This window comes from Mirounga leonina, unplaced genomic scaffold, assembly GCF_011800145.1.
Source record: "Mirounga leonina isolate KUSES-001 unplaced genomic scaffold, KU_Mleo_1.0 Mir_154, whole genome shotgun sequence".
NCBI classification, from domain to species: domain Eukaryota; kingdom Metazoa; phylum Chordata; class Mammalia; order Carnivora; family Phocidae; genus Mirounga; species Mirounga leonina.
This window is the reverse complement of record NW_023270389.1, coordinates 49,816,329-49,840,635: the sequence shown is the minus strand read 5'-3', so window position 1 is coordinate 49,840,635 and position 24,307 is coordinate 49,816,329. Positions and strand designations below refer to the sequence as shown.

Below are 24,307 nucleotides of genomic sequence, written 5' to 3'. Positions count from 1 at the left end.
CCCCCACTCTCTCCCACCCCACTGGACCAAGACCCTCATACTTCCTGACCTGAAGTCTTAAAGTCAGTAATGAAAGGGTGGTACTGATGAGGACTAAAGGACAAAAAACAGATCTGTGACCCCTGAAACGCAGTGCCCAGTTTGCCAATCTCAAGAGAAGCCAGAGAATGAGGAAAGAATGACCCTTTTCCTCTCTCCTTTTAGCATGGCTTTATTCCTTATTTGCTTTTTTTCCCCCCTCAGGAAAAAAAATGCATGCTTTGGCTTCCAGTGATGTTTCTCAATTCAACTCCAATACATTTTGAAATCAGGAGGAAATCCTCACAGATTCCAGCTGTCCGTCTTGGTTTTTGATACTGATAAGAGTTTTCATATTTTTTCTGTTGGAATTTAAGTGGGAAGCAGGGGAAAATGACCTCATAGCATTCTTGTGAGATTAACCGAGAAGCATACATGTGGAGTGCATAGCACATGCTAGCACCAGGCAGGAGCACCGCCCATATAAGCTTTCACACTATTCCTCATCTTTGTTTTTCTCCATTCCTCTTTTTACAAGGTGTGCCACTGATCAGTTTCTTGCTTCTCAGCTCTCAGGTCACTCTCAACATGTGCATGTGTAAATACTAGAACAGGATTTTATTGATATTTATCCTTTGCCAGCTGACACAGTGTTCAGCTTTGTCAGAAGTGGGTAATGGAGAGATACTACAGGAGGAAGGGCTTCTCTTCCTGGCTTCAGCGTGCTTTCTTCTCTTTTGCGGCTGTGCCATGCTCAGCAGTGGTGTAAAGAACAGCTTCCATTAAGTCAGCAACCACTTGTGTTCCGAGGGTATGTATTTCCAGTTGGCTCTTCATCACCATCAACCAAAAGTAATGCTTGTTATTTATCCCACTGCATGTTATAGACTGCTAGCATCCCATTTCCCATTGACAAGGAGCTCCTCATTGTACTCAAGCCCAAAGGTACAACCAAACTGATCCCCAGATCTGACCTTTGTGAATCTATCTCCTGGTACCACATACAGGTCCATTCTATGCCAGTCGGGGTCCAGTGAGGACACAGTAATTAGAATAGGGAGAGTTTAATATAAAGAACTATTAACTACTTAGGGGAACTAAAAAGGATTAACTACTTAAGAGAACCCTAATGAATAGAAGAATGGGGGATAAAGGGAGCAGTCATTCCATTTTCCATTTAGAGGTGAGGGAAGAGTATCAGAGGAAGGAACAAATGTGGAAAAGGCTCCCCACCTAAGGCTATGATTTGGATCTCATCAAAGTGGGTTTGGCGATGGCACAAGGGATGACACAGAAGTTTGCTGAGGTTTTAGAGTCTGGGGCCAGCAAGCAGGAAACCACCCACTGGAGTGCTGATCAAAGCTTCTTTGGAAGCTGCCTGCTCAGGCACTCTTGGGACTTCTGGAAAGCTGCCCTTAGGGTGCTGCTGACACTTTCTGGAGGTCACCCACTGGGCACTGGTGAAACTTTCTGGGAAGTCAATCAGTGGGTCACCTTTGAGGCTTGCTCCAGCTAGAGTGCTGGTAGACCTTGCTGAGCTGTGCAGGGTGTCCCTGAAACTCCTTACAGCGTGAGCACCGCCGGACTGAAGCCCTGTCAGATGTCAAGTCCTGCAGAGGCCAGGAGAGGAAAACACATGGGAATCTAGAAGAGATGCCCCTTCTTCCTGGAAGTCTCTCCAGTTACATCTACTGGGAACATGTGACATTACACTAACAGGCCAAAGAGCAATATTTACATGGTGCATCTCTAGGATCGCAAAGTGGCAGGAAAGATCTTGTCAAGGAACCCAGAAGAAATCCCATTTTTGTTCTTTGCCTTTTACGTTCCAGCTAAGATTTCCTTTAAGGTCCTGGCTTTAATCTTCAGACCACTTTTCAGTATAACTTCTAAATAGATTCGACCCAACTAGAAATGCATATTTTCTTTTTTTAATGTTTTGAACTTATTTTAAGTCCAAGGCAAACATGAAGTATAAATACCTCATTAACTTATTCAGTATAAATATACATTCTGATTGAGATAAAAAACAAGTAATAGATATTCATAAATAAAAAATTGTTGTGGGTTCTGAGGTTTACCTTAAACTATAGCTTATCAACGCCAAGTATTCCAATCTACTATTGAATGATATTAATTATTTCAAATGAATATCCATGTAGAAACCTAAGTTCTTTCTTCTCTCTCTTGTTCTTACTCTCATTCTTTCTCATTAACTATATATAGTCATGCTTTGATCCTTTTTTTCATTGTGGATAACTGAAGGTAGATTCGTGTAACAATTTAGGTCTAATACAATGGATATGTGTGTGAGAGTGTGAGTGTATACCTTGTGTATGCTTACTATATTTTACTTCAAGTAGAAGAAAGTTTTTGAAAAGCTTCATGTAAGTTGATTTGTAAAACTAATTATTCTATATGGTGTGTGTGCATGTGGTTTGAGTGTGTGTGTGTGTGTGTGCATGTATGTCTCTGTATAGAAAGAGATGGACCATTCATCATTCAAAAATATTTATTAAATGCCTACAATGTTCCAGGAATCATTTTTCAGTTAAGGAAACAGACTCAGAGTGTACAAATTCACCTTATTTGAGATTAGCAAAACTAAGACTAGGATCCAAGAAATTTGTTTTTAGTAAAGGAACGTTCCATTATAAGAATAGAAATTGTTTCAGAAATGTATCCATGTCTACTACCATCCAAGAAACCCTGCTGCCCTCCCTCAAATTATATTTGGAAAAAAAGCATGAGGGAAGAACAGAGATTCTAAGAGCAATGTCTTCTCATAGAAATTCCTTATTCTTAGTAGGTGGATTATCTAAGCAGCTGTCTTACTAGAAAATGTCCCCTCAACTCTCCATTATCTAGTTACACCATATCCATTTTAGCAATGATCCATATCCATCCATATTCTCTTCCCTAGTCCATTTTTCCTTATTCCAAACCTGAGCCACCTTTAGAGCCACCTTCTCCATGGCTCAACTATAATTATTATTAATTAAAGTGAAATTTAATCAGTAATATCTGTTTCCTGGAAAGTCATAAAATCATATAAAATCTAAAAATAAAAAACGTGGCTATTGTTTAAAAAATTTGTATTCTGATTCTTTTCATAATATTGGATAATTGAGAGTTAATTGTTTTAGCAATTTTGGTCTAGTAAAATGTGGCTATATGTGCATGTGTGTATGTATATTCACTTTATACAAGACAATCTTTTGGAAAAGGTTAATGTGTAATGAATTATATAACTACATTGTATTTATTTATTTTTATGTAACTACATTTTAAAATGATTTGGCTTTTTAAACGATTGTGCCATTCAGAAGGGTATTATTTTTTAAGTAAAAAATAAATATTTTTGTAAAGAGCAATGTCATCCCCAGATTTTCTCCTCTTTCTTTTTCTTCTGCATTAATCTGCATTTTTCTATTTACTTAAAGCAAACTAAACGTGAACACATGAAGTCTGAATCAAGAAAACATAATGAACACATACACTGTGCTCTTGTATGATTCTATATTCAAAGCAACAACTCTTAGAATTTACCTTTTGCATTGAAAACATTTACTACTAGGCTGCTATTATGGATATCAGTTGGCGTTCAGCTTCTGACTCTCATATACTTAACATAAAAATGTACATGTACATAATTAAAATATCTGTCATGTTTTGTCAACCATGCTTGTGTAAAGATGAGAATCAGGTCATTTTAAAACTGAGTAATCGGGGTACCTGGGTGGCTCAGTTGTTAAGCTTCTGCCTTCTGCTCAGGTCATGATCCCAGGGTCCTGGGATCGAGCCCCTCATCGGGCTCTCTGCTCAGCGGGAAGCCTGCTTCTCCCTCTCCCACTCCCCCTGCTTGTTTTCCCTCTCTCGCTGTGTCTGTCTCTGTCAAATAAATAAATAAAATCTTTAAAAAAACCAACAACAACTGAGTAATCAAAGAATAATGTGTATCTGGTTTGGTTGGGAATGCCTCAGGATGCAGGGACACCTGCAAATTTATGGACATGTGTACTAGTTTAGTCAACTCTGTTGTCTCTGTGTAGCCTCTATTCTTCAGATTCTGTTTCCTAAAGCAGGGACTGCAAAACTAAATAATCCAGGGAGAAAAATCATAGCTATTACCAAATAACTCATAGTTTCCTACCTGCAACTTATGACCTTTAGTAATATGCTGGGCTAATGCTATATCTCAGGCCGACTTACCCTAGCTGCCTCATCTCTTTCGACCCCCCCTTCATAGCACCCCTGTGCTGTGACAAAAAGATGTTTTTCGCCTTAGAAAGTTCTTGAAAATGTAGATCTGTTGACCAAGAAGGTAGAGTAGAAGATAGAGCTTCATCAGTGAGTCAAGTCCAGAAGATTTTTGGGTCACCCTCTGTTGTCCTTGGAGAATTCACTATAGATGTGGAATTTTGGTTGGGGGTGGAGGGATGCAGTGGAACAGAGAGTAACTTTTCCATAGAACTTCTCTTTTATGATTTTAAAATCCCCAGAGAATTTCTGGGAGGAAGTGGCTGTGTTTTCCATTTGGGAGATGTTGGGACTCAAGTGTCAAAATATTTCTTCTTGGTTATACTGTAGATTAGGGGTAGAGCTGGGGCTACATTATAAGGCCTCCAAACCCCTGTCCAGGGGCACATAGCCAGAGCACAGCTCAGTGCCTTGGCATTCCATTCCCACTGTAATCAGTTTGTGAGCCTGCTCTTGGTAATAGGATCATTCCATCTCTATTATCCGTCATTCTGCTTCATGCTTCATTATTCTCTGGAACCCTCATTGCTGCTGCTTTACCAATTCCTATTGTGCTTCAATTATTTGGAGCTAAGATTTGAAATGCCAACCGTTTCCCTTCCTCCTCTGCCTGGATTGGGACTCTACAATGCCAGGCCTCTCCTTCCCCTGCTCATTTCTATGTACAGCATTCAGATCACCTCCCTTTTGATAGCCTCACAAAGTGAAGAGCTCCTTCCTTTCTTTTTCTAGGGGCTACAGGTTAAAGCATTTGTTTTGGCTCTTCTTTTGTTTTTAGAAGAGGGTTTGCTTTTAATACTCCAGGATGATGGGAAGTGTTGTCTCTTGCTGGGAAAGGCACTATAGAAATGAAATATGTATTACATTTCTACTCATTTGATTATCTTCTTCCCCAAAGCAGTTTAGCAAATTGACATTGAATCTGTTTTTGTTTCTTAAGCAAAGAAAGAATTGTAGCTGCTCAATTGTTCCCTAGGTTTCTTGCCTAACTTCCTTTTCCCAGAATGATTTGTCCATAAAATAAGAGGGAAGGAGGAGAATCGCTGGAGAGGATTCTGATTCTTTTGACCAATGACAGATGGCCTGGTGAACAACAGGTCTACTTTGGGAGGTACAGTTAGCTGTTTGAGTCTGTTCAACTATTTGTTCTTGAGGGGTTACAGAGGAAAAATGAAAAGGTCGCAGACTTGGTCTCATTGAGGGGTTTATTGGTGCATGACTAGACTATTCTAGAAATAGCCTTTATTAAAATATTACCTTGTCTCTGATGATTCTTAGTGGGAGGCATTCTGAGAACTGGTTAGGTGGCGGCTTTTGGTCAAAAGCTAAGAATAGGCACAAACAACTTATGAAGACTGGGAGTTGGAGTCTCCCTCTAAGGAATAGGCTAGTTTCAAAACAATAACTTTGAAATAATGACTCCTCTATGTCTTATCATGTTGTCTGAAATTCCAGCATTAGGAAAGATTTTCTTCAAGTCTTGGTTATCTCCGAGGGTCTCTTTAAAATAGTAAATAACTATTGAATAGAAGTAGAAATGTCCTAAGTTGTTATAAACTCTTTATAGCAGAACTATTCTCGTATTCAAAAATAGACCAAGGCCCTGCTAAATGCACCCTGGCATAGGCATCTGGAAGTTATGGGGAGTACCAGAAACAGAAAAAGTGGTACTGAAAAGAGAGACTTTAAACTGTCATCTGCTTCTCAATTTTGCTCAGGGCTGGCCCTGTCCTTATGGTCTGATTTCATAGCAGCTGGTGGAAAGAGTACAGAAAATAAAAACAAAACAGTATTTCTAGGATTCTGTCATTTTGCCAGCCTGCCAAGTAGACAGACACTGTTGACGGAGTTGACCATAAGTTCTGGTTGGAATGACTCTCAGGCCCTGTCTGGTTCTATGTAGCCATAACCGTGGAGGTGGAGGCAGTCTGGGGATTGAAGTGGCAGGAAGCCCAAAGTCCAGACCCCTGTCTCCTACTATTGGCTACATCATCAGTCTTACCACGTGATTTCAGGACAGTCCCTTTCCTCCCTTCTTTGGGCCTTCATTTCTCCATAAGAAAATGAGCCATAGCCATTGCAAGGGTTGGGAGAACTGGAGGGAACAAAAGAACAGAAGGGAGGAATATTCCAAATCTGATGTCAACCAAGGACTGACAAATCCCCGGATTATGAGATGATGGGAACAATGTGAAGCTTCTGTTGGAGAGTCCAGAAACTTTCCCCAGAAACCGGGGAAAGGAAGCCAGGGGGAGAGGGAGATTCCCAAAGGGGCCCAGCACGTGTTTTATGCTCTACTTCTGCAATATTGTGATACTTGGTCTTAGTCTGCGGTTCCTGGCTCACAGCTCCCAAGCCCTTGGAATTTCCTAAGTGTTGAGAGTGATAAAGGTGTCTTTTGTTATGTGAATGAAGTGACTTTTGGAAAGCACTGAAGGATGGGACTGCTTCTCAGTACAGCCAAACACATGATTAGAAGGTTGTAACTTTGAGTCCTACCCCTTGACCAGGGAGCAGGGAGGGGCTGAAGGTTGAATCAGTCAATCAAGCCTATGTATTGAAGCCTCTGGAAAAACCCAAAAGGCTGTGTTCAGAGAGCTTCTGGGTTCGTGAACACATGGAGACTGGGGAAAGTGGCACACCTGAAGGGGGCATGGAAGCTCTGTGTCCTTTCCCCATACCTTGCCCTGGGCATCTCTTCCATCCAGCTGTTCTAGAGTTCTATTTATTATTTTATAATAACTTAGTAACCAGTAAGTAAATGTTTCTCTGAGTTCTCTGAGCGGTTCTAGCAAATTAATCAAACCCGAGGAGGAGGTTCTGAGAACCTCTGATTTATAGCCAGTCAGTCAGAAGTATAGGTAACCACTTGGGTTTGTGACTGGTGCCTGAGTTGAGGATGGGGCGGTTTGGTAGGATTGATCTCTTAACCTGTGGAACCTGATGCTTTCTCTGGACAGATAGTGTTAGGATTGAGTTAAACACCCAGACATCCTGCTGGTGCCCAAGAATTGCTTGGTTGTAAGTGTGGGAATGTGCACCCCCACACACATATATTGGAACTGGTTTCAGAACATCTATTTAACTTCCATGTGTGAATTTGAGACTCATTCAAGGTGCTGGCTGGCAAATCCTCAAGACCTGAGTTTACACAGCTTCTGTATAGCCACAGAGAAGTCATGCTACTCCTTCCGCCTGCCCTGTAGGAACTGTTCTAGGAATGACACAGACGAAAACCCATGCCTACTAAACTTCATTCACAGGACTGTACTGTTGCCTCACTTAACTATATGTGTTTCACAATTCCTCAGGCTGGGCCTATGAATGTGGCTGGGGAAGTGTCACTCCCAGATTAATAGTTTAATTGGTGTCCAGGGATGAACAGTAGGTAGGACAAGAGTCAGCAGTACAATCATTTGGGGGCTCCAGCAGTCACTCCTCATTTGGAAATGTCCCACATGGGGATGGTTACTGCCTTTGCAAACTGAAAAAATACATTTTTATATGTATATAATTTATGTTTTTATAATTTACATACACATACACATTTGTTATTTCTTTTTTTTAAGATTTTTTATTTTTAAGTAATCTCTACACCCAACGTGGGGCTTGAACTCACAACTCCAAGACCAAGAGTTGCATGCTGTACCGACTGAGTCAGCCAGGCGCCCTGTTGTTTCTGAGGGGTGATTCTGTTTCCCTGATGCAATGCTAGGAAGCCTATCCTCTGCCAATTAGCCAGCAATTGTTTGGACACTTCCTTTGGTATTCCACATATTTTATAACCTACATTAAAATCATGGGTTCTGAAACATGGTGAGGCAGGGATTTGAAAGGGAGCGCTTTTGGCTGTGTGATGTAAATCTGTTTCTCTTTAGAAGGACAGGGGGTATTTGGATGGGACTTCTAGTGTTACAGCCAGGCATGGTAAAAACTATGCCCAGAATTAGAAATGAGTGAAGCAAATTATCCAGTACTGGGGCCACCAGAGTCCAGTCCTGAACTTACAAATAGGTCACATTCTAGGAAGAGATGGACCTCTCCCAAGGGGCCGACTTCAGGACAAAACCTTCAATAGAGAGGCAGGGGAACCTCCACTTTCCCAACATACAGGAATAGAAGAAGTCTGCTTCGTGCAATAATTTCATCATTTCTCTGTCATGAGGGAAGAAACAGAATTACTACTGAGATTCCCCTGTTTCTCTCAGATGAGAATCTTTGGAGGAAAAGAACTTGAATTAATTTCACCTTCCTGGTTAGTATGATGCTTCAGTAAATCCCTTCAAAGTACCAGCATTGTTTTGCCTGAGAAGGCTGATGGAAATATACTTGACATTTAATGTGTTTCCTGTCCTACAAAGCAAAGATGGAGCCAGAGTGAGGAGGAGGTAAGATGGGGAGCCACAGTAGAGACTGTATCTTTTTGTATTGGTTTGGAGAAACAGCAAAGCTCTCTAAGGATGGATTATTATTATTATTTGGTTTTGCCATTGGTGGTGGCAAGATTAATGAGAACTCCATTTCTTCCAGTCAACTCTACATTCTGTACATTCTACTTCCATCTGCTGCCAAATCCAGAGCATACATTCCTTCTTAGCCCACACCCTCTTATTTCAATAAGAATCAATAAAACACAGTAGGAGAATGGCCAGAAATCTGATCCTCTTTACTATTTAACCTTGAAAGAGCTGTTTCTGCTGAAACCACTGGGATTGCTATTTGGTGAATAGTGGTACTTCTTGGATAAATGAATTGCAATATTCTGTTTAACTAAGCAACTGAAAAGTTGGAATATTAAGCAAAAACTTATACTGGGCAAGAAAGATTGTGAGAAACTCTTTTTTTTGGGTTTTCCACCACATCCTGCTGCCCATTTATGGGTTTTCTGTACTCCCACCCCAATACCACCATCACCTCATCTGGGAAATTAAATATCATGTTAGAGCTGGGAGGGACCTTTAAGAGAACCTAGTTCAAACCCATCATTTCACAAATTTGCAGACAGAGGGCCAGAGTAGTTAAGAGACTTACCCAAGGTCATAGATGTAAGCAGGGACAAGCCAAGACCCGAACCCAGGTCACATTGGCCTTGATCTACTACTTTCTCTATTATACCATGCTGTTTTTCAAAATGTATGGTACAGATGCCAAACAGTTTCTCCTAAACTAACCTAGATTCCAGATATCAAGTTGTGGTCAGCTTTTTCTGGCTGCCTAAAGGAGGGTGGGATGTTGACTTGAGAAAAGTCCATGAGCTGATGTCATCCTGATTTTGAGTTTGAGCCAAAGCTTAATTAAATATTTCTTGGTTATTATATTGTAGTGTTAGTGTTCTGGAATATCCCATCATTTCTTTTGGGCTCATTTTCCTCACCTCTAAAATGAGGAATTTGGGTTGAATTATCTTTAAGGTCCATTTTACTTTTAAAAATTGTGGTTCCTCTAAGATCATTGTTAAAAGTCACATCCACTCCTCCCACCCAGAATTATTCATGTTCAAGCAAATGTGGTCTTTAGCATATAATCTTCCATTAGCCCTCACATGGGAGAAGTAGGGTTTCACTATGGATTCCTTTTTTTTTTTTAAGATTTTATTTATTTATTTACTTATTTATTTATTTATTTATTTATCACACAAGAGCAGCAGGGAGGGGTAGAAGGAGAGGGAGAAAGAATCTCAAGCAGATTCCATGTTGAGTATGGAGCCCAACTCGGGGCTCAGCACAGGACTCAGCGTGGGGCTCAATCTCATGACCCTGAGATCATGACCTAAGCCAGAATCAAGAATCAATCAATCAACTGACTGAGCCACCCAGGTACCCCTTCACTATGAATTCTGATTGCATCTCGAATAGTGTTGTAGTCTCCTGAAATTCCTTCAGATGGCTCAGACCCTCAGGGAATCCTTGGACCAAAGCTGTGGGGAAGCTGTGGGCAGAAGAGCCAGGACTTCACCCATTTGTCAGGAACTACCCAGCTTCCCAAATGTGGACCTTGTCTGGGAAGTAGACCAACTTCTTTCTAGTGGCCTCAAGAAATGGAAAATGAAAAAGAGATGCCCTGGGAGATAGCCCATGACAAGTTTCTTAGTGGGTCTGTCTGCTCCCTCTGCAGAGAATGATATCTACTTTCTGGGGTCAGCCTTACCCTGTTCTTCAGCAACCACTGTAAGGCAGTGGAAGGCGTTGGGAACTTGCCTGTAAGTTTGTCTTCAAATACGGATGTGGGCTCCTTTCACTATAGGTTCTCTAAATTTGTTAGTCATGATTTAAGAGACCCACACACATAATGAATTTTCTTCAGTTCTCAGTGTGGGGAGGAAATGGTAATTTTGTTGAAGTGTTGGGAGTGCCACCTTACCTGTGTTCTCTCTGTACAGTATCAGAGGTTACTTTCTAGGATATCTTTTTTGCCTTTCCAAATTCTGATCATTCATTGAGATCAAATCGTACCCAATGTTAAAACTGTCTCTGAAATGCCATGAATTTATAATCAGTAACACATGATTTCATTATTCTCTCTGCAGCTATGGTGAAAGCTTCTTCAGAATAGGAAAAATGTTGCATACTTTTGATCTATCTTATGGCTTCTACATGATAATATGACTTAATACATGGATGTGTAATAATCAAGCAGTGGGACCAGGTTCTCCTTCTGGAATCGGCCTTACTATTTTATAGTCTTGGCCTATGGAATTTATTGACATAGCTTTCAGGTTACACATACCAGACCTTCATGGTGCTGGGTTTCGTTCATGGTGAGCACCAAACACTTTGAAACCTATAAAGTCACAGATGCTAAAATCCCACCACAAGCCATCAGAATCAAAATCTCCAGGGGGCAAGGCCTGGGTATCTATACTTTTTAAAAGCTGCTTAAGTGAGTCTAATGTACAAGTGTGATTGAGAAAGCCTGCCACATGAGGACCACTCCTTTTATGGAACTGTGCCAACAAAGGTTTCCCAAGTACAGGTGTCACTCACAGACCCAACCAACAAAAGGACACGCACACATCATTATGGTAGGATGGTATTAGGATTGTGCCTGAGTACACAGGAGCAGGTTATGTACAAGAGGAGGATAGCCTGGGGTTAACATAACATTTTGTACAGGGATTCCTCATTGAAAGCATTTTTTAAAACTCTCCAACATAATGACCTTGGGGATTGAGGACCAGAAGAGAGAGAGTAGAGGCTTATCAGAGAAATGGAGCGACAAAGAACGGAGCTAGAATTATGGGTAGGTGGCCATCTACAGAGTGTGATTTTTAAGGGCCTATTGACTTAAAATTCCATCATGAAAAAACTCATTCCTTTGGTTTAAAACTTTGTCTCCTGTTACTATGGAAATACCTGTGAATCACATCTGAATGGATTCATCATATCCTTACCTGAGAATACATTGTGATGGGGTGTGGGGAAAGATCTGGAAAAAGTGGGTGGAAGGCTAAGGAGCTTTTGCCAAATGAGAAAACACACCAAGCAGGGCATCTTGCAGACAGTGGCAACTGGACAAATATTGACAATTTGATTTGTTATCATTTAAAAGAAAACTGCTTGAAACGAAGACAGACTATTAAATATTCTATATTTCCCCCTAACTGCCCTGCTGAGATGAGGAGCTTCTTGGCTCTCCCTGGCTTATACTGCTAGCTCCTGAACTGAGAAGAAAGCAACAGGAGAGCAGCCTCATCCCCCCCAGGGAGGTGGTCTCTAGGCTGGCCCGAGAGTGAGGGCTCTGAGCTCCAGCCTGAGGATTTTCCTCTGACTCGCTGTGTGGCCTCCAGCCAGTCTCCAAGCAGCTTCAGTTTCTTGTATGTCAAACCAAGAAAAATACCTAACTTCCCACCTCTCTGGGGCATTGTAAGACCCTGAGGCTGCCACTTTCATTACTGTTTGTCTGAAGACCATAAGAAGAAGGCTTGTAGAGAAATTTTAAGACTAACTGTTTTTACTATTAGCATTATCAATATGAAAACTCGTGTAGCACCAGGTAGAAAGGAGAATGTTTGGGGAGGGCAGAAAAATGGAGGACACAACAGCCCTCAGAAAAGCGGTGTTTGTAGTGCAAGAGAAACACAAAAGGGGGGTTGGGGTGCAGGGGAGAGAATTCTACAATTGGTACCAGATGCCATCAGAAGCTAGTAACCTGACAAACACCGTCCTCATAAAACAAATTCCTTAAAAAAGGAAGCAAATGGAAATGTAAGCTAGTGAAAGAATTTGCAGCAGCTGCCCTAAAACCATTTCTCACTTCATAAACAGGTCTGGGTTTGGTGCCTTTTTTTCTTTTTTTGCCTTGGTCTTATTTCATGCCACTTCCCCCCTCTAACACGCTCCCCTGTCTCATTCTTCCTCCTCCACTGCCAATGCTGGAAGGGCTTCTTACACCGGTAGTCATAGCAACAGCAGTTAATGGAGCCCCATCTTGATGGAGGGAAGCTCATTCAGAGTATTTGTTCTGTGTCTTATCTCAGCACGTATTTGTCCTCAGTGATGACATGGATTAATTAATTGGATGGAGTCACTGAAAAACAGCACATACTATTTCACATTAATTTCTTGGCAACAAGCTGACATGAACAAGAACTTGTTAATAACTGTGTTTCCTAGTATTCTCTGCATACCACGCTGAAGAAATATGACTTTGTGTGGACATCAGGAATACAGCATCTCTGAAACTTGGAGTTCTTTAGGCATCACTAATGAGGTGTACTGCTCTCACCCCATGAAGAATGGTCAGGTTTCAGATCCCTTATCCAGATAGGTTCAATAAAGACTCAGAGACAAAGATTCATTTCCTATATTGCCTACCCAATTATCAGCATTGGATTTGGGGAGTTTGTGTTGACAATTAACAGCCCCTACCCCCAATTCATATATTCCTCCCTCCACCAGACTCAGTAGAGTGAATCTGAGGCATTCCATACCATCGAAGGGAATAATAAGAACTCAAAAGAGTAAAAAAGGTTTTTTCAAACTACTCAACTCCAACACCTCTATTCTATAGCTAATAAGCACAGATAAAAGAATGAGAATGTCACTGACATATGATTTAAATCCTATGGCTACAAGATAAGAAGCAGCAACTTTAGCATATTCAGATCAAATCCATCCTTTTTAGATGAGTGCTTTTAAAATCAATTCTCAATTATGTCAAGGTGTTATGTGCATATTCAATGACATTTTATTTTTCACTTTCTTGTATTGTTGCCCAGCTTTTTAATAAAGTCATTGACTGCTAACACAATTCTAGGGCAAATAGGGCAAATTAATGATGATGAGCCTCACGGTAGCCATTTTGGCTAATATTTAGCACCACTGGTAACAGCATCATGAGCAAGAAAATATCTCATTGGCCCCACTAGATTATGATTTCCTTAAGGGCATGATACTTATCGTACCCCCAGTACTCAAGCCAATGCCTTGCCAACAATAAGTGCTCAGTAGATGTTTATTAGTGAATGAATGAGTAGGGCAAGATGGTTGAATCACTGTTTGATGATAATATTTTTGTGTTTCAGAGTCCCATCTGTCACTTTAGAATTAACAAATTACCCATCTTAATAGCCATTGACTTACTTTGCTGTCTGAGCAAATTTAATTCAGCAGAATTTTCTTGTGTTTACTACAGCAAGCTTTATGGTGAATATAAAAGTGAGTAAGAGCCTGTATTTGTCTTCAAGAGGTTCATAATTGAGTTGGGAGTTTCAGTACTTAGGAGATACTCAGCTACTAATTGCCTTGTAGATCAAAGGATGAATAAATGAAAGAGTAAGCAGATGCACACATGACTATAATATAAGATAGAATATTAGAAGTGTTAGAAGGAAATTATTTTAAAAATTTCCCTGGGAGGTTCAAAGGAGGAAAACATCTGGAGGGGCTTCTTGGAGAAGAAAAGCCTTTTAGAAATCTCAACAAATTGAACAAATGTATAGAAATGGGAAAACCAAAAAGCATGGATGGCAAATAGAAAACAAGTAACTGAGGGTGGGACTTCAGCCATTTGCAGTGGAGCAGTAGAGGGAATTAACCCAGAACAGTAATAACCCTGTGGGATATATACCATTATTAAACCCCTTCTTACAGGGGAAGGAGCTAAAACACTGGGGAATGAATAACTCAGCCATATCACAGAGGTGGTAAATGGTGGATCCAGGATTCAAAGTCAGACAGCATGGGGCCAATGCTCTAATTTTTCTCTGGTTCTGCCTTGGGAAGAGGGTAATGCTCCTTGTTGCTGTTACAGTCTAGACCTGAACTTGGAGAGTTTAACTCTCTCTCCCATTCCTGGCTGACTGACCCTAGAGATCCAGGCAGTGGTCCTCCTCTGCTGAGATGATGTCCTGGAAGCACCTAGCACAACCATCAGGCATGTGGCCGAGATTTAATATGTGTGAGTTTCCTCTTCCTGTCAAGGGCTCAGTTTCTGATTAGCCAGTGCTGATTTTCAGTGGTGTGTAGTGCTATGGCTCCAGTTGTCAGAAATATTTACATACCAACCAATAAATGTTGACTTTTCTGCCATCTCAGATACCCAGACCCTTCTTCCAGGGCCCTCTGGAATCAAACAACTAAAAGGTTAGTACCTGACACAACCAGGGGCCCCAAGGATTCACTCCTGACCTGGGTCTGCTCTGATTGTTTGGGACTCAGAAGTACTGGTTGTTAAACATTTTGAGGCATGCTCTCTGATCCAGCCATTTCTGATGCCATCCAGAGCTCTTGGGACACATTCCCCACCTTGTCCTGTCACCATTTTGTCCTCCTGGAAAAGCCGTGGAGTCAGTTAATCATTCATTACTTGTTAACTGATATTGTTCTTGTTTATTTCATGTCGCAGGGTTCCAGGTCACACAGAAGGAGGTGATGAATTCAGTGTAGGTTTTGGAGAAAAATCATTCTCTTTGGTTTAGAGGCACTTTCCAGAGGAAGCTGCAAAGTTTTTGCTGCTGCCTGCTGGTCTGGAGTCTAAGATGCTTTTGTTTCTGTCATCCCCAGCTGTGTCCATCGGCCCTGTGGGGAGCAGGGCAGCTGTGTGCCATTGCTGCTTGATCATGCGGATATGGTGAACTGTACCTCTGGTGGCCCAGGTCACATGAAGTGTGCTATTACCTGTCAAAGGGGGTTTGCCCTTCAGGCCAACAGTGGGAAATACCTCAGGCCTATACAGGTGAGTTGGAAACCCGTGGTCATCAAGACCAAGCTCCAGGGAACGGACGGGACTTATGCTCCCCTCCCTGGCTGAATGGGGGAAGGGCAGGTGTTTTTAAATCACTTGAAGGAAAGATAAGGACTCTAACAAGCAAGGAGAGCACAGCTTCACAGAAATGCAAGGTGCAGTTCCCATTAACTAGGGTGTCAGTTTCTCTCATGCAGACAGCAGGTAGGGACGCTTATCCCGTTCTCGTCCTCCTTTCCCTGTCAGAAATCACAGTCCCACTTTTGCCTTCAAGATGAGAATTTCACAGTTTACATTTTCCCACAATTTGTAAGCAAGATAGGTTGTAATCAGTTTGTCTGTGGCTCATAGTTTGACTCCCAGCCTTCTTTATATAAGAAGGCTGGAGAAAGAGTCTGATTTTCTTCCCTCTGTTACTGAGGTGGGGATTATATCATGATTCTAGCTTTTGCCTAATTTTCCACATTTCTCCAAGCTACCATAGCACTATTTCCAGCATTTGGAGGTAGTAGAATATATTAGTTAAGAGCATGGCTCAGGTGACAAACATGGAATGAAATTTTGGCTCCACTGTTTATTAGTTATATAATTTTAAGCAAAAACAAACAAAAGAAACTAGTCTTTTTAAGTGTTCTTCCATATTTGTGAAATAATGAGGACAGAAGTATTTATGTCATTGAGTCATAATGATGACTGATTGGAAATAATTGAAAAGCTTCTAGCTAAATGATAGGCACATAGCCCTCATTAAGCTGCCATTACTATGAGCATGATAATGTATTCTCAACTAAGAATTCTGTTTTCCATCTTTCCTTTAGAGAGCTTTCAATACTCTACAGAGGAACTTTAAACTTGAAATCAGCCCTTAGAAGACATGACCATCATATGAGACAGAGAAAGGATGCATTAGGGAAAAGATAATGGTGCTTGAGGAGAGAACCAGAAAGACATGGAATGATGAGGAAAGAATGGATGCATGACTGATAGTCAGGTATCATTGGTGCAAAAGATTGGAATTGCTTGTATTTTGTACCAATTGACTACTTAGCAGGTGGTAGATTCATGGAAGAATTTCACTTGCTTAGAGATGGTCTGAACTCAAAGACACAGTTGTTGGTTTCAGGTGGTTTAGGTTCTGCATAGAGAGAAACAGTTTTGATAGACCTGGAGACACCAGCTCCTTGGTCGATGGTGCTTTGGTCAGAAAAGCAGAGCTCTTGTCCCCTGTTCTTCACCCAGCTTAACTTACACTAGAGAAGAGAGAGAATAACAACAACAACAACAAAAATAGGGACTGACTCCATTTGTGTGATAGGTAAAGAGAGGGAGAGAAGAAAAGACGGTGTTTGCAATGCATTACAATTAGGAGCACAGTCAAGACAAAATGGACAACACTTAATGAAGCCAGGAGAAAAACCAGGCAATATATGCAGGGTTCGAGACGGATTCTGTAAGCGATCGTTGTGGTTCAAGCCAGGCTTCCACACTGTGATAAGTGTGCAAGGGGCAGTCTGGGTGGGGAGGAGGAAGGTGGGAGCTCACCCTCTGCCAACCATGTGGTGGAGTCAGCAATCAGCTCTCCAGCTGACTGCTCCTGTCACCCGAGGCCAGCCCCACTAAGGAAATTATACAATCCCAGCTCGTGATCACAAGACAGTGGGGATATTTGCTTTTTGTTGACATAAGAACTGAAACTAAACAGAAAAATGTGTCTGGCTTTGACTTGGGTCCTTCTGGCAGGCAACAGAGAAACATTGGGAAGAGAGAGGCACAGCTGGCCAGGAGTGGGTGTCAGGGGTGACAGGTGCTTTCACCAGTCATTTTACCTTTGGCTTCACTGTCACTGTGGTCTCCTGGTGGGATGGCTGCTGAGCCGCAGAATGGGGCTGCAGAATCTCCCCGTGCTCTCTTTGACCTGTGGTAACCCATTGGCTGGAGTGATGGCTGTGCTCTTTCCCAAACAAGCCATGAGCTTCCAGGTCTCTCAGTCCCAGCTCACTCTGTCCCCCTCACTCTGGACACGTTCTTCTCCCCTTTCCCTCGGCAGCTGGGAAGTCCTGCTCATCCTTCACAGGCCAGGTGCTGTATCACCTACTCTGTGAACCTCCCTGCAGACACTGGCCTCCTGCTCGTGGAGGGACAGTCCCTCCTCCAGCCCCCATGGTGCTGTCTCACAGAGTGAGCACCTACATAAAATATGGCTGCCTCTTTTTACATTTTTATGTTTTCTTTCTTCTTGGTCCCTGTCCCCTACTTCTTTTGTTTTATCATTTCCATTCTTTGTATTGTATTCTCGCAAATCACTACAGAAAGAGTAGGCTGTAATAAATAACAATATATATCTCTTGCATTTTCCTTCCATATTTCCTTTCCTCCCTTCCTCTTTCTCTTTCTCCTTCTTTCCATTCTTCTCCCTTTGTTTTTCTGAGCCATTGTTTCAACCTATGATTTGCTCTTCTGGTAGATGATTAGCTCCTGGAGGGTGTCTTGTTTATCCAAACCTAGACAGAATTTGGCCCTTCTAGGTGCTCAATAAATGTCTCTTCATTTATTTAGTGATGAGGAACTCCAGGGCTACCCCACAAAAATGACAGGCTCAGGGAAAGGGCTGGAATCTCTCCAATTTAACCAGAAGATTTGGAAGGTGCCTTGTATGCATTGATTCCCAGCTGTTCTTAGATACTGTGCACCATTCTCAGTGGAGGTAATTATGTTCAGGAGCATTATCAGTTGGTTTATCAGCCAGGCTCCCAGCAGGAAACAGATGACATGCTCCGAAGTGGGCAATTTGAGGGAATTTAATACAGGGACTACTTATGAAGGTGGAGGCAGGATACAGGGAAATTACAAGGAGTTGCCGAATCCCAGGGTCAAGTGGTGACATCACCAGTAGGCCTGAAGAGTTGACTGCAAGGAGCAGGGAGCAGAACCCACAGGAAGAGAGTGTAGGAGAGGATGGAGAGGGCTACCAAGGGACAAAGCCAACTGGCATTACTGGAGTAGGAAGAATAAGCGTCCAGACCTCCCTTTCCCTCCTGGCTCTGCAATCTCCTGCCAGTGGGTTCTGGGTGCTAGGCCTGGGCACAACCAGAGGCATGAAACCCACAGGGCCACAGAGCATGGTGGAGAAGGGCATAGAGTGGATCCAAGAGCACAAGGGAGGCAATCAAGAGTTGGCCTGGAAGAGTGTCTCCAATGATTCTCTTACACTAACAGGGATGGTCAGCAGCAGCCTACCTGGGTACTGAAGATCTATATCAAGCCAGTAGGGCCTAAGGAGGGAACAACGCAAAATCATTTTACCTATTTTGAATGTTTGCACAAATAATCACCAGGATTCCTCCAAAGCCTGGAAACTACTTTGATAAGCTTTTTCATGTGAACTTGATGGAAAAAAATTCTCTGTTTGTAGAAGGAAATTCTGCTCACATGTTCCTCTGGGCACTGGGACCGGATTGTGAGCTGCATGCCCCTTGATTGTGGTGTTCCCCACCCATCTTTGGTGAACTATGCGACCTTTTCCTGCTCAGAGGGAACAGACTTTCTGAAACGCTGTTCAGTCTCCTGTGTCCCACCAGCCAAGCTTCAAGGTATTGTCAGCCAAACAAGAACTGAATGCAAGTTCTCTTCAGGCTCTCTCTCTTTGGGGGTACTTTAGGGATTTTTTTCTTCACCCCAGTACTCTCCTCATGTGCTCTGCTGTGCCATCCTCTTCTGATAACACCACCAAAGTGCCAAAGGGCAACACCATTTTTGTCCCAATGACATACAAGAATGCCCTGGCTCAGATCTCATGAATGAAAGACACATAGGCTTCCCTGTTTTTATTTGATTGTACGTCCTCTGGAATCAAGCTGACTCACAGTGGCCTGATCATATTAATAATCAAGAAACACTTTATCATGCAAATTTTTTTATTTAATATTTACAACCTTCCTATGAGCTAGGTGCTTTTAGTTCTATTTTATAGATGAGAACAGAGTTCTATGAGTTGTCCCTGGCTTACTGCTAGTAAGAGATGAAGATAGGGTAGAACCTGCTCTGACCCCACACCTTGCTCTTGACCTCTTCTCAGACTTTGGTGTGCCTCTCAGTGACCCAGGAGGCCCGTTACAAATGCTACTTCCTGAGCCTAATGCGGACAGAGCCTGATTTAGTAGGTCTGAGGTGGGTTTGTGATGCAACTGTGGGAAATTCATGGATTGCCTTTGGAAGAACCATGAATTACACTGAGGCATATGGTGTGGTGTTTAAGTACAGAACTCCGCATCCCAACTGCCCAAGTTCAAACCCTACATCTGCCCCTTATTAGCTTGGGCAAGATGCCTAAACTCAATTTCCTCATGTGCAAAATAAGAGATAATGATGGTATCTGTTGCAATGGGTTGTTTGAGGTGTGAAGTTTATATAAGTATTATAAAATGCTTTGGCATATAAAAAGCACTATAAATGTGTCATGCTTTCCATGACATGGTCACTACTACATTTTTATCATTTGTAGTTAGGAAGTGAGGTCATGATTTATTTAGTAGCCATTCTATCATTCAGGGAATGAAAGGGAGGTCAGGGAATCGTTATCTGACCTCTGTTCTTTGTAAGAGATCCCAGTGGATACTCAGCGAGTAAAAAGAGATAGGATGAGCCCTGGACCTGAGATGCCAGAGAAGTTGCTCCATCAAGAATTATGTGACTTCCTGAGAATGCTGACGGGTTGATAGGTTTTTGTTCTTTTTGGCTACATTTTGATTTCTGGACTCTGCTCTGAGCATCCTGTGCTTCTTTTTCCTGGGCTCAGGACTGAACCCGTGGTTGACCTGTCTTGAAGATGGGCTCTGGTCCCTCCCCGAAGCCTACTGCAAGTTGGAGTGTGACGCTCCTCCTGTTATCCCGAATGCCAGCTTGCTCCTGCCTCCCTGCCTCCAGCACAACCATGACGTGGGCTCCGTCTGCAGATACGAATGCAAACCAGGCTACTATGCCGTGCCGAGTGCGGACAGTAAAGTCAGGAGGTGAGCTGGCTTGTTCTTGGGTCTTTGCGCTTCTCTCTACCTTCACGCTCTCATTTGTAAATCCCAGACCGTTGCTTTGGAAATAATATGAAGACCTTCTGGGTTGTCCATTGCTTGTTGTGTTGGTTTGTTTTTCTATACAATCTCTCTTCACCTGCACAGGTATATTCCACAGTCATGCAGGCAGGTTGACCAGGTGTGCTTTCTGGAAAGCTATTCCTTCCCATAGAAGATCCCACAGCCTCATTTAGGTGATTTTAATGGAACCTCTGCCCTAATTATCATTGTCCTTGAAAGTAAGTGTTGGGAGCTTCTCAGGTGTTGTCACCTGAATCCAACTGTGGGTGGAACATCCTCATCAGGTCGGTTGGGAGCTTATGGGATAATGGTTCTGGGAGAGACCGCCTGGGCTGGTCCCCAATCCAGACATTTATTACCTGTGTGATGCTGGGAAGGTTTCTTTCTCTGCTTCAGTCTTTCTCATCTGTAAAGCAAGGATAGTAATAATAATATCGACCTGATAGGGCTTGGTGTGGGGACTAAATACATTAATCAATTAATAAAACATAAGGTTTGGTAAATTTATTTTCAACACATAAAACATATTAGCCATTAATGTTATTGTAGTCTCTCTGCTTTCTCCCTGCTGGACTTCCTGTATGTGCAACTCCTAGACCCAGAAGCCAGGGTGCATTTCTTCTGATCAGAAAGAACAAAAGGAAAGGCTTTGAAGAGAGTCATGCTGGGCTTCAGATCCTAGTCATCTCCTCTTTTTATCAGCTGAGTAACCTCAGGCAAGTTACTTAACTCTTTGGGTCTCAGTCTCCTTTGTAAGTTGAGGATAATGCCCACATCAGAGGGTTGAGTTGAAGATGAAATGAGATAATGCACATCCAACCCAGTGCCTGCCTTGTGCCAATTGCTCAATAAATGGCTTCAGCAAAAGAAGGTTTTTCTGAAGAAACAAAACAAATAAAAAACTTTCAGAAAAAGAAACTCCTTGTACTCAGTAAATAGTAGCTATTCTTTCCCTATCATAAATTATGTTAGTATAGGAGAAAATCCAGTTCATTTCTTACCCAGGACTTAGTTAAAAGTCCGACCATAGTAGGTTTTTTTTTAAAGATGGTTTTTGTTTTTGTTTTTGTTTTGAACTAATATGATCCCACCTGTGGCATTACCAATGATGCCAAGACAGACAAACTTTGCTTATAAGCTAAAATTCTCTAAGGGGACAGAAGAATATCAGGAAACATGTGCCCTTCACCCCACCATCTTACTATGGGGTGGATTGAGTCTGGCTTTGCCCAGAGCCTTACACTACAGAGAAAGCCCAGGCTTCTATGTGGGAGGGTGGGGGGAGCAAGTCAGGCGAGAGCTAGGCTGATGAGAATATGAATAATACTGATGAAAAATTCATAAGAGGCAGCACTCCGGTTCAGTGGACTCTAGCAGGTATAGTCAACAGTTTTTGACAACCGAAACACATTTGCATGTGACTTTCATAGGCTCTAGATCAATTTGGATAGGCACACATTGAAAGACAGTGAGGACCCAGGCCATCTTCAAGTGCGAATGATATTACAACTCCTCTAGAGGAGGCTGTTTTCTGGCTTTTTCCCCTCTTGTTTCTTGCCTCCCCTTATACAGACTTGCAACTGACTCAGGTGTCTGCAGAATAGTGCAGAGAAGAATAATTGAGGGGGAGAGCAAAGTCTCAGGACCAGGAAGAATTGAGGGCAGAGGGATGATTTCTAGCTCCCTCAGCCCACAGCTTGTGTTGGGAATGAGGCTTCCCCCCAGAACTGTGGGCTCTCTGCCTTCCCTTGCACCTCGGGCTCAGCCGGCTGCCCCAGCCACGGCAGGGGCACACAAAGGCCATTTGTTGGTACAACTTTTCTGGTTGAGAAACTGGAAGCTTGCAACATCGGCATCGGTTTTGGCATAAACATTTACATTCACAAACACCATGCTGAGGGAAGATTAAATTATTTACCACACTGGGTAAACTGATTTAAATCTTAGTTTACACCTGTTTGCATAGCAGGCGGCGGATTGGTCATCAGAAGTTTGCAAGTTGGGCGTAAATCACTGTCACTTGCCACTTCTGTTTACCCAATGAACTATGTCAGCCTTGTTCCCCGCTTGGTGGATAGAGCCCAGAGTTGTACAAATGGGGCTCTAAACTTCTTTCTAGGACATGCAAGCAGGAGGAGAAGAAATTGGGAAAAGCAGGCAGGGAGATCAATCCAGATAGAGTGGACACATGCTAATTTTATGCAGTTCTGCGAGTAGTGGAAAAAACCCGCTTGATGGTCAGATTCGAAGCTTGTTGTTTGCATGACTCTGAACAACGGACTCAATATCCATGTGTCTCAATTTTTGCATCCATAATGGGAGGGGTAGTAATTTCTACCCAATAGTGTTGTTTTGAGGCTGAAAGGAGGTAAATGTTCTGGAAGCATTTTATCAACTATGACGTTCAATGTAAGTACCATGTATTGCTTTTTGTTCATTTCTTTTTAAAACAAGGAAACAGCTACGAAAATGTCAGCCAAGTACATTCCCTTCCTGCTCTTCTCACATCTGTTGAATGTTGTTTCAAGAGAAAAGAAAGACAAGTACTGGATCTGACTTTTCTCTTTGGATCAGCCCATTTAAGTTTTGTCCCATTCAGTCAGAGGGGGCAGGGAAGGCATAGCTGCAATTGGCAAGTTCATCGCGTGCGTGTTCTCTGCTGGTCTGGGGAGGATCTAGGCTCTGACCTCAGGGAGCACACAGCCTCCGGGCTCCCTCTTTCCTGTGCTTTATTTTTCCTTGAAGCATAGCAGAGAAGGAGACAGCTAGAGGAGAGGCACATTCACCTGGCCCCTGGATTCCTGGCCCCTTCTTCCCAGGATTTGAAAGTGGCACAGCCCACACTGAATCTAGTTCCTGAAGACAGGGAAAATGCAATGGCTTAGGCCTGGGTCAGGGACTCTGACCTTGAAGTCGTGGCTGGAGTTAGCATCACCCAAGTCCAATGGATTCCCCAGAGGGAAATTCAGAAGGAGGGTAAATGGATGTTGGGGGAGCAAAAAATATCAATAAAACAAAAATAAATATCCATTATATAGTACAGCTATACAATGGTACAGCCATACCATGAAATGGCCTGCTACCATCAAAGATGTTTGGAAGAATATTAAAGACATGGGAAAACATTCACAGTACAATGTTAGGTGGATAAAAGCAAGAAAGTAACTGTTATAAATGATAGAATCTCTATTTTTCATATTAAAAAATATTTTTATCACTTTTATATTAGCTAGAAATGATTATGATAGTAGTAGTCATAATCTCTAGGTAGTAGGTTTATAAGGAATATCTCTTCTTTTTCCGCTTATTTGTATTTGCTAAATTTTCTAGATTTTATAATGATATAAATGGATAAACAGTTTAAAAACTAAATAATGAAGTGAGCTAAGAGTAGATTATAGCAATTTGTGGAGGCAGAGAGTAATAAAAGGAAAACTAGGCAGATCTTTCTAAGTAGGTGAACACAGGAGAGACCAGCACTCTAAGACGGCATGAAGAAAGGTATGTGACCTTTCCACCCTATGCCCAGATCCTTCTATGTTTTGAGGACCAGCACTGTCTTTATTCTCGAAGGCATCTCACACCGTTTTTCCTCCAGTCCTAACACCTCTTCCCAAACTTCCAGCATATCACCTCATTCACCAAAGTGAAGGGTCTGCCCACAGGTGGGCAAGCTAATCTATGCCCCAAACATATACTCCTCTTTCCTGCTGTCAAAAATGAAGTTCACCACCTTTGCTCTGAACCCCATCTCCCTT

General features: G+C 42.2%; 1 protein-coding gene across 1 annotated transcript in view; it reads left to right on the top strand.

Moving 5' to 3' along the window:
- The window catches only part of PAPPA2 (pappalysin 2), a 294,310-nt gene that overhangs the window by 199,543 nt on the left and 70,460 nt on the right, over positions 1–24,307 (top strand). The window contains exons 14-16 of the mRNA XM_035010738.1: positions 15,282–15,453; positions 18,875–19,052; positions 20,258–20,471. Of these exons, the coding sequence (XP_034866629.1) occupies positions 15,282–15,453; positions 18,875–19,052; positions 20,258–20,471 (564 nt within the window). The remainder of the gene's footprint in view (positions 1–15,281; positions 15,454–18,874; positions 19,053–20,257; positions 20,472–24,307) is intronic.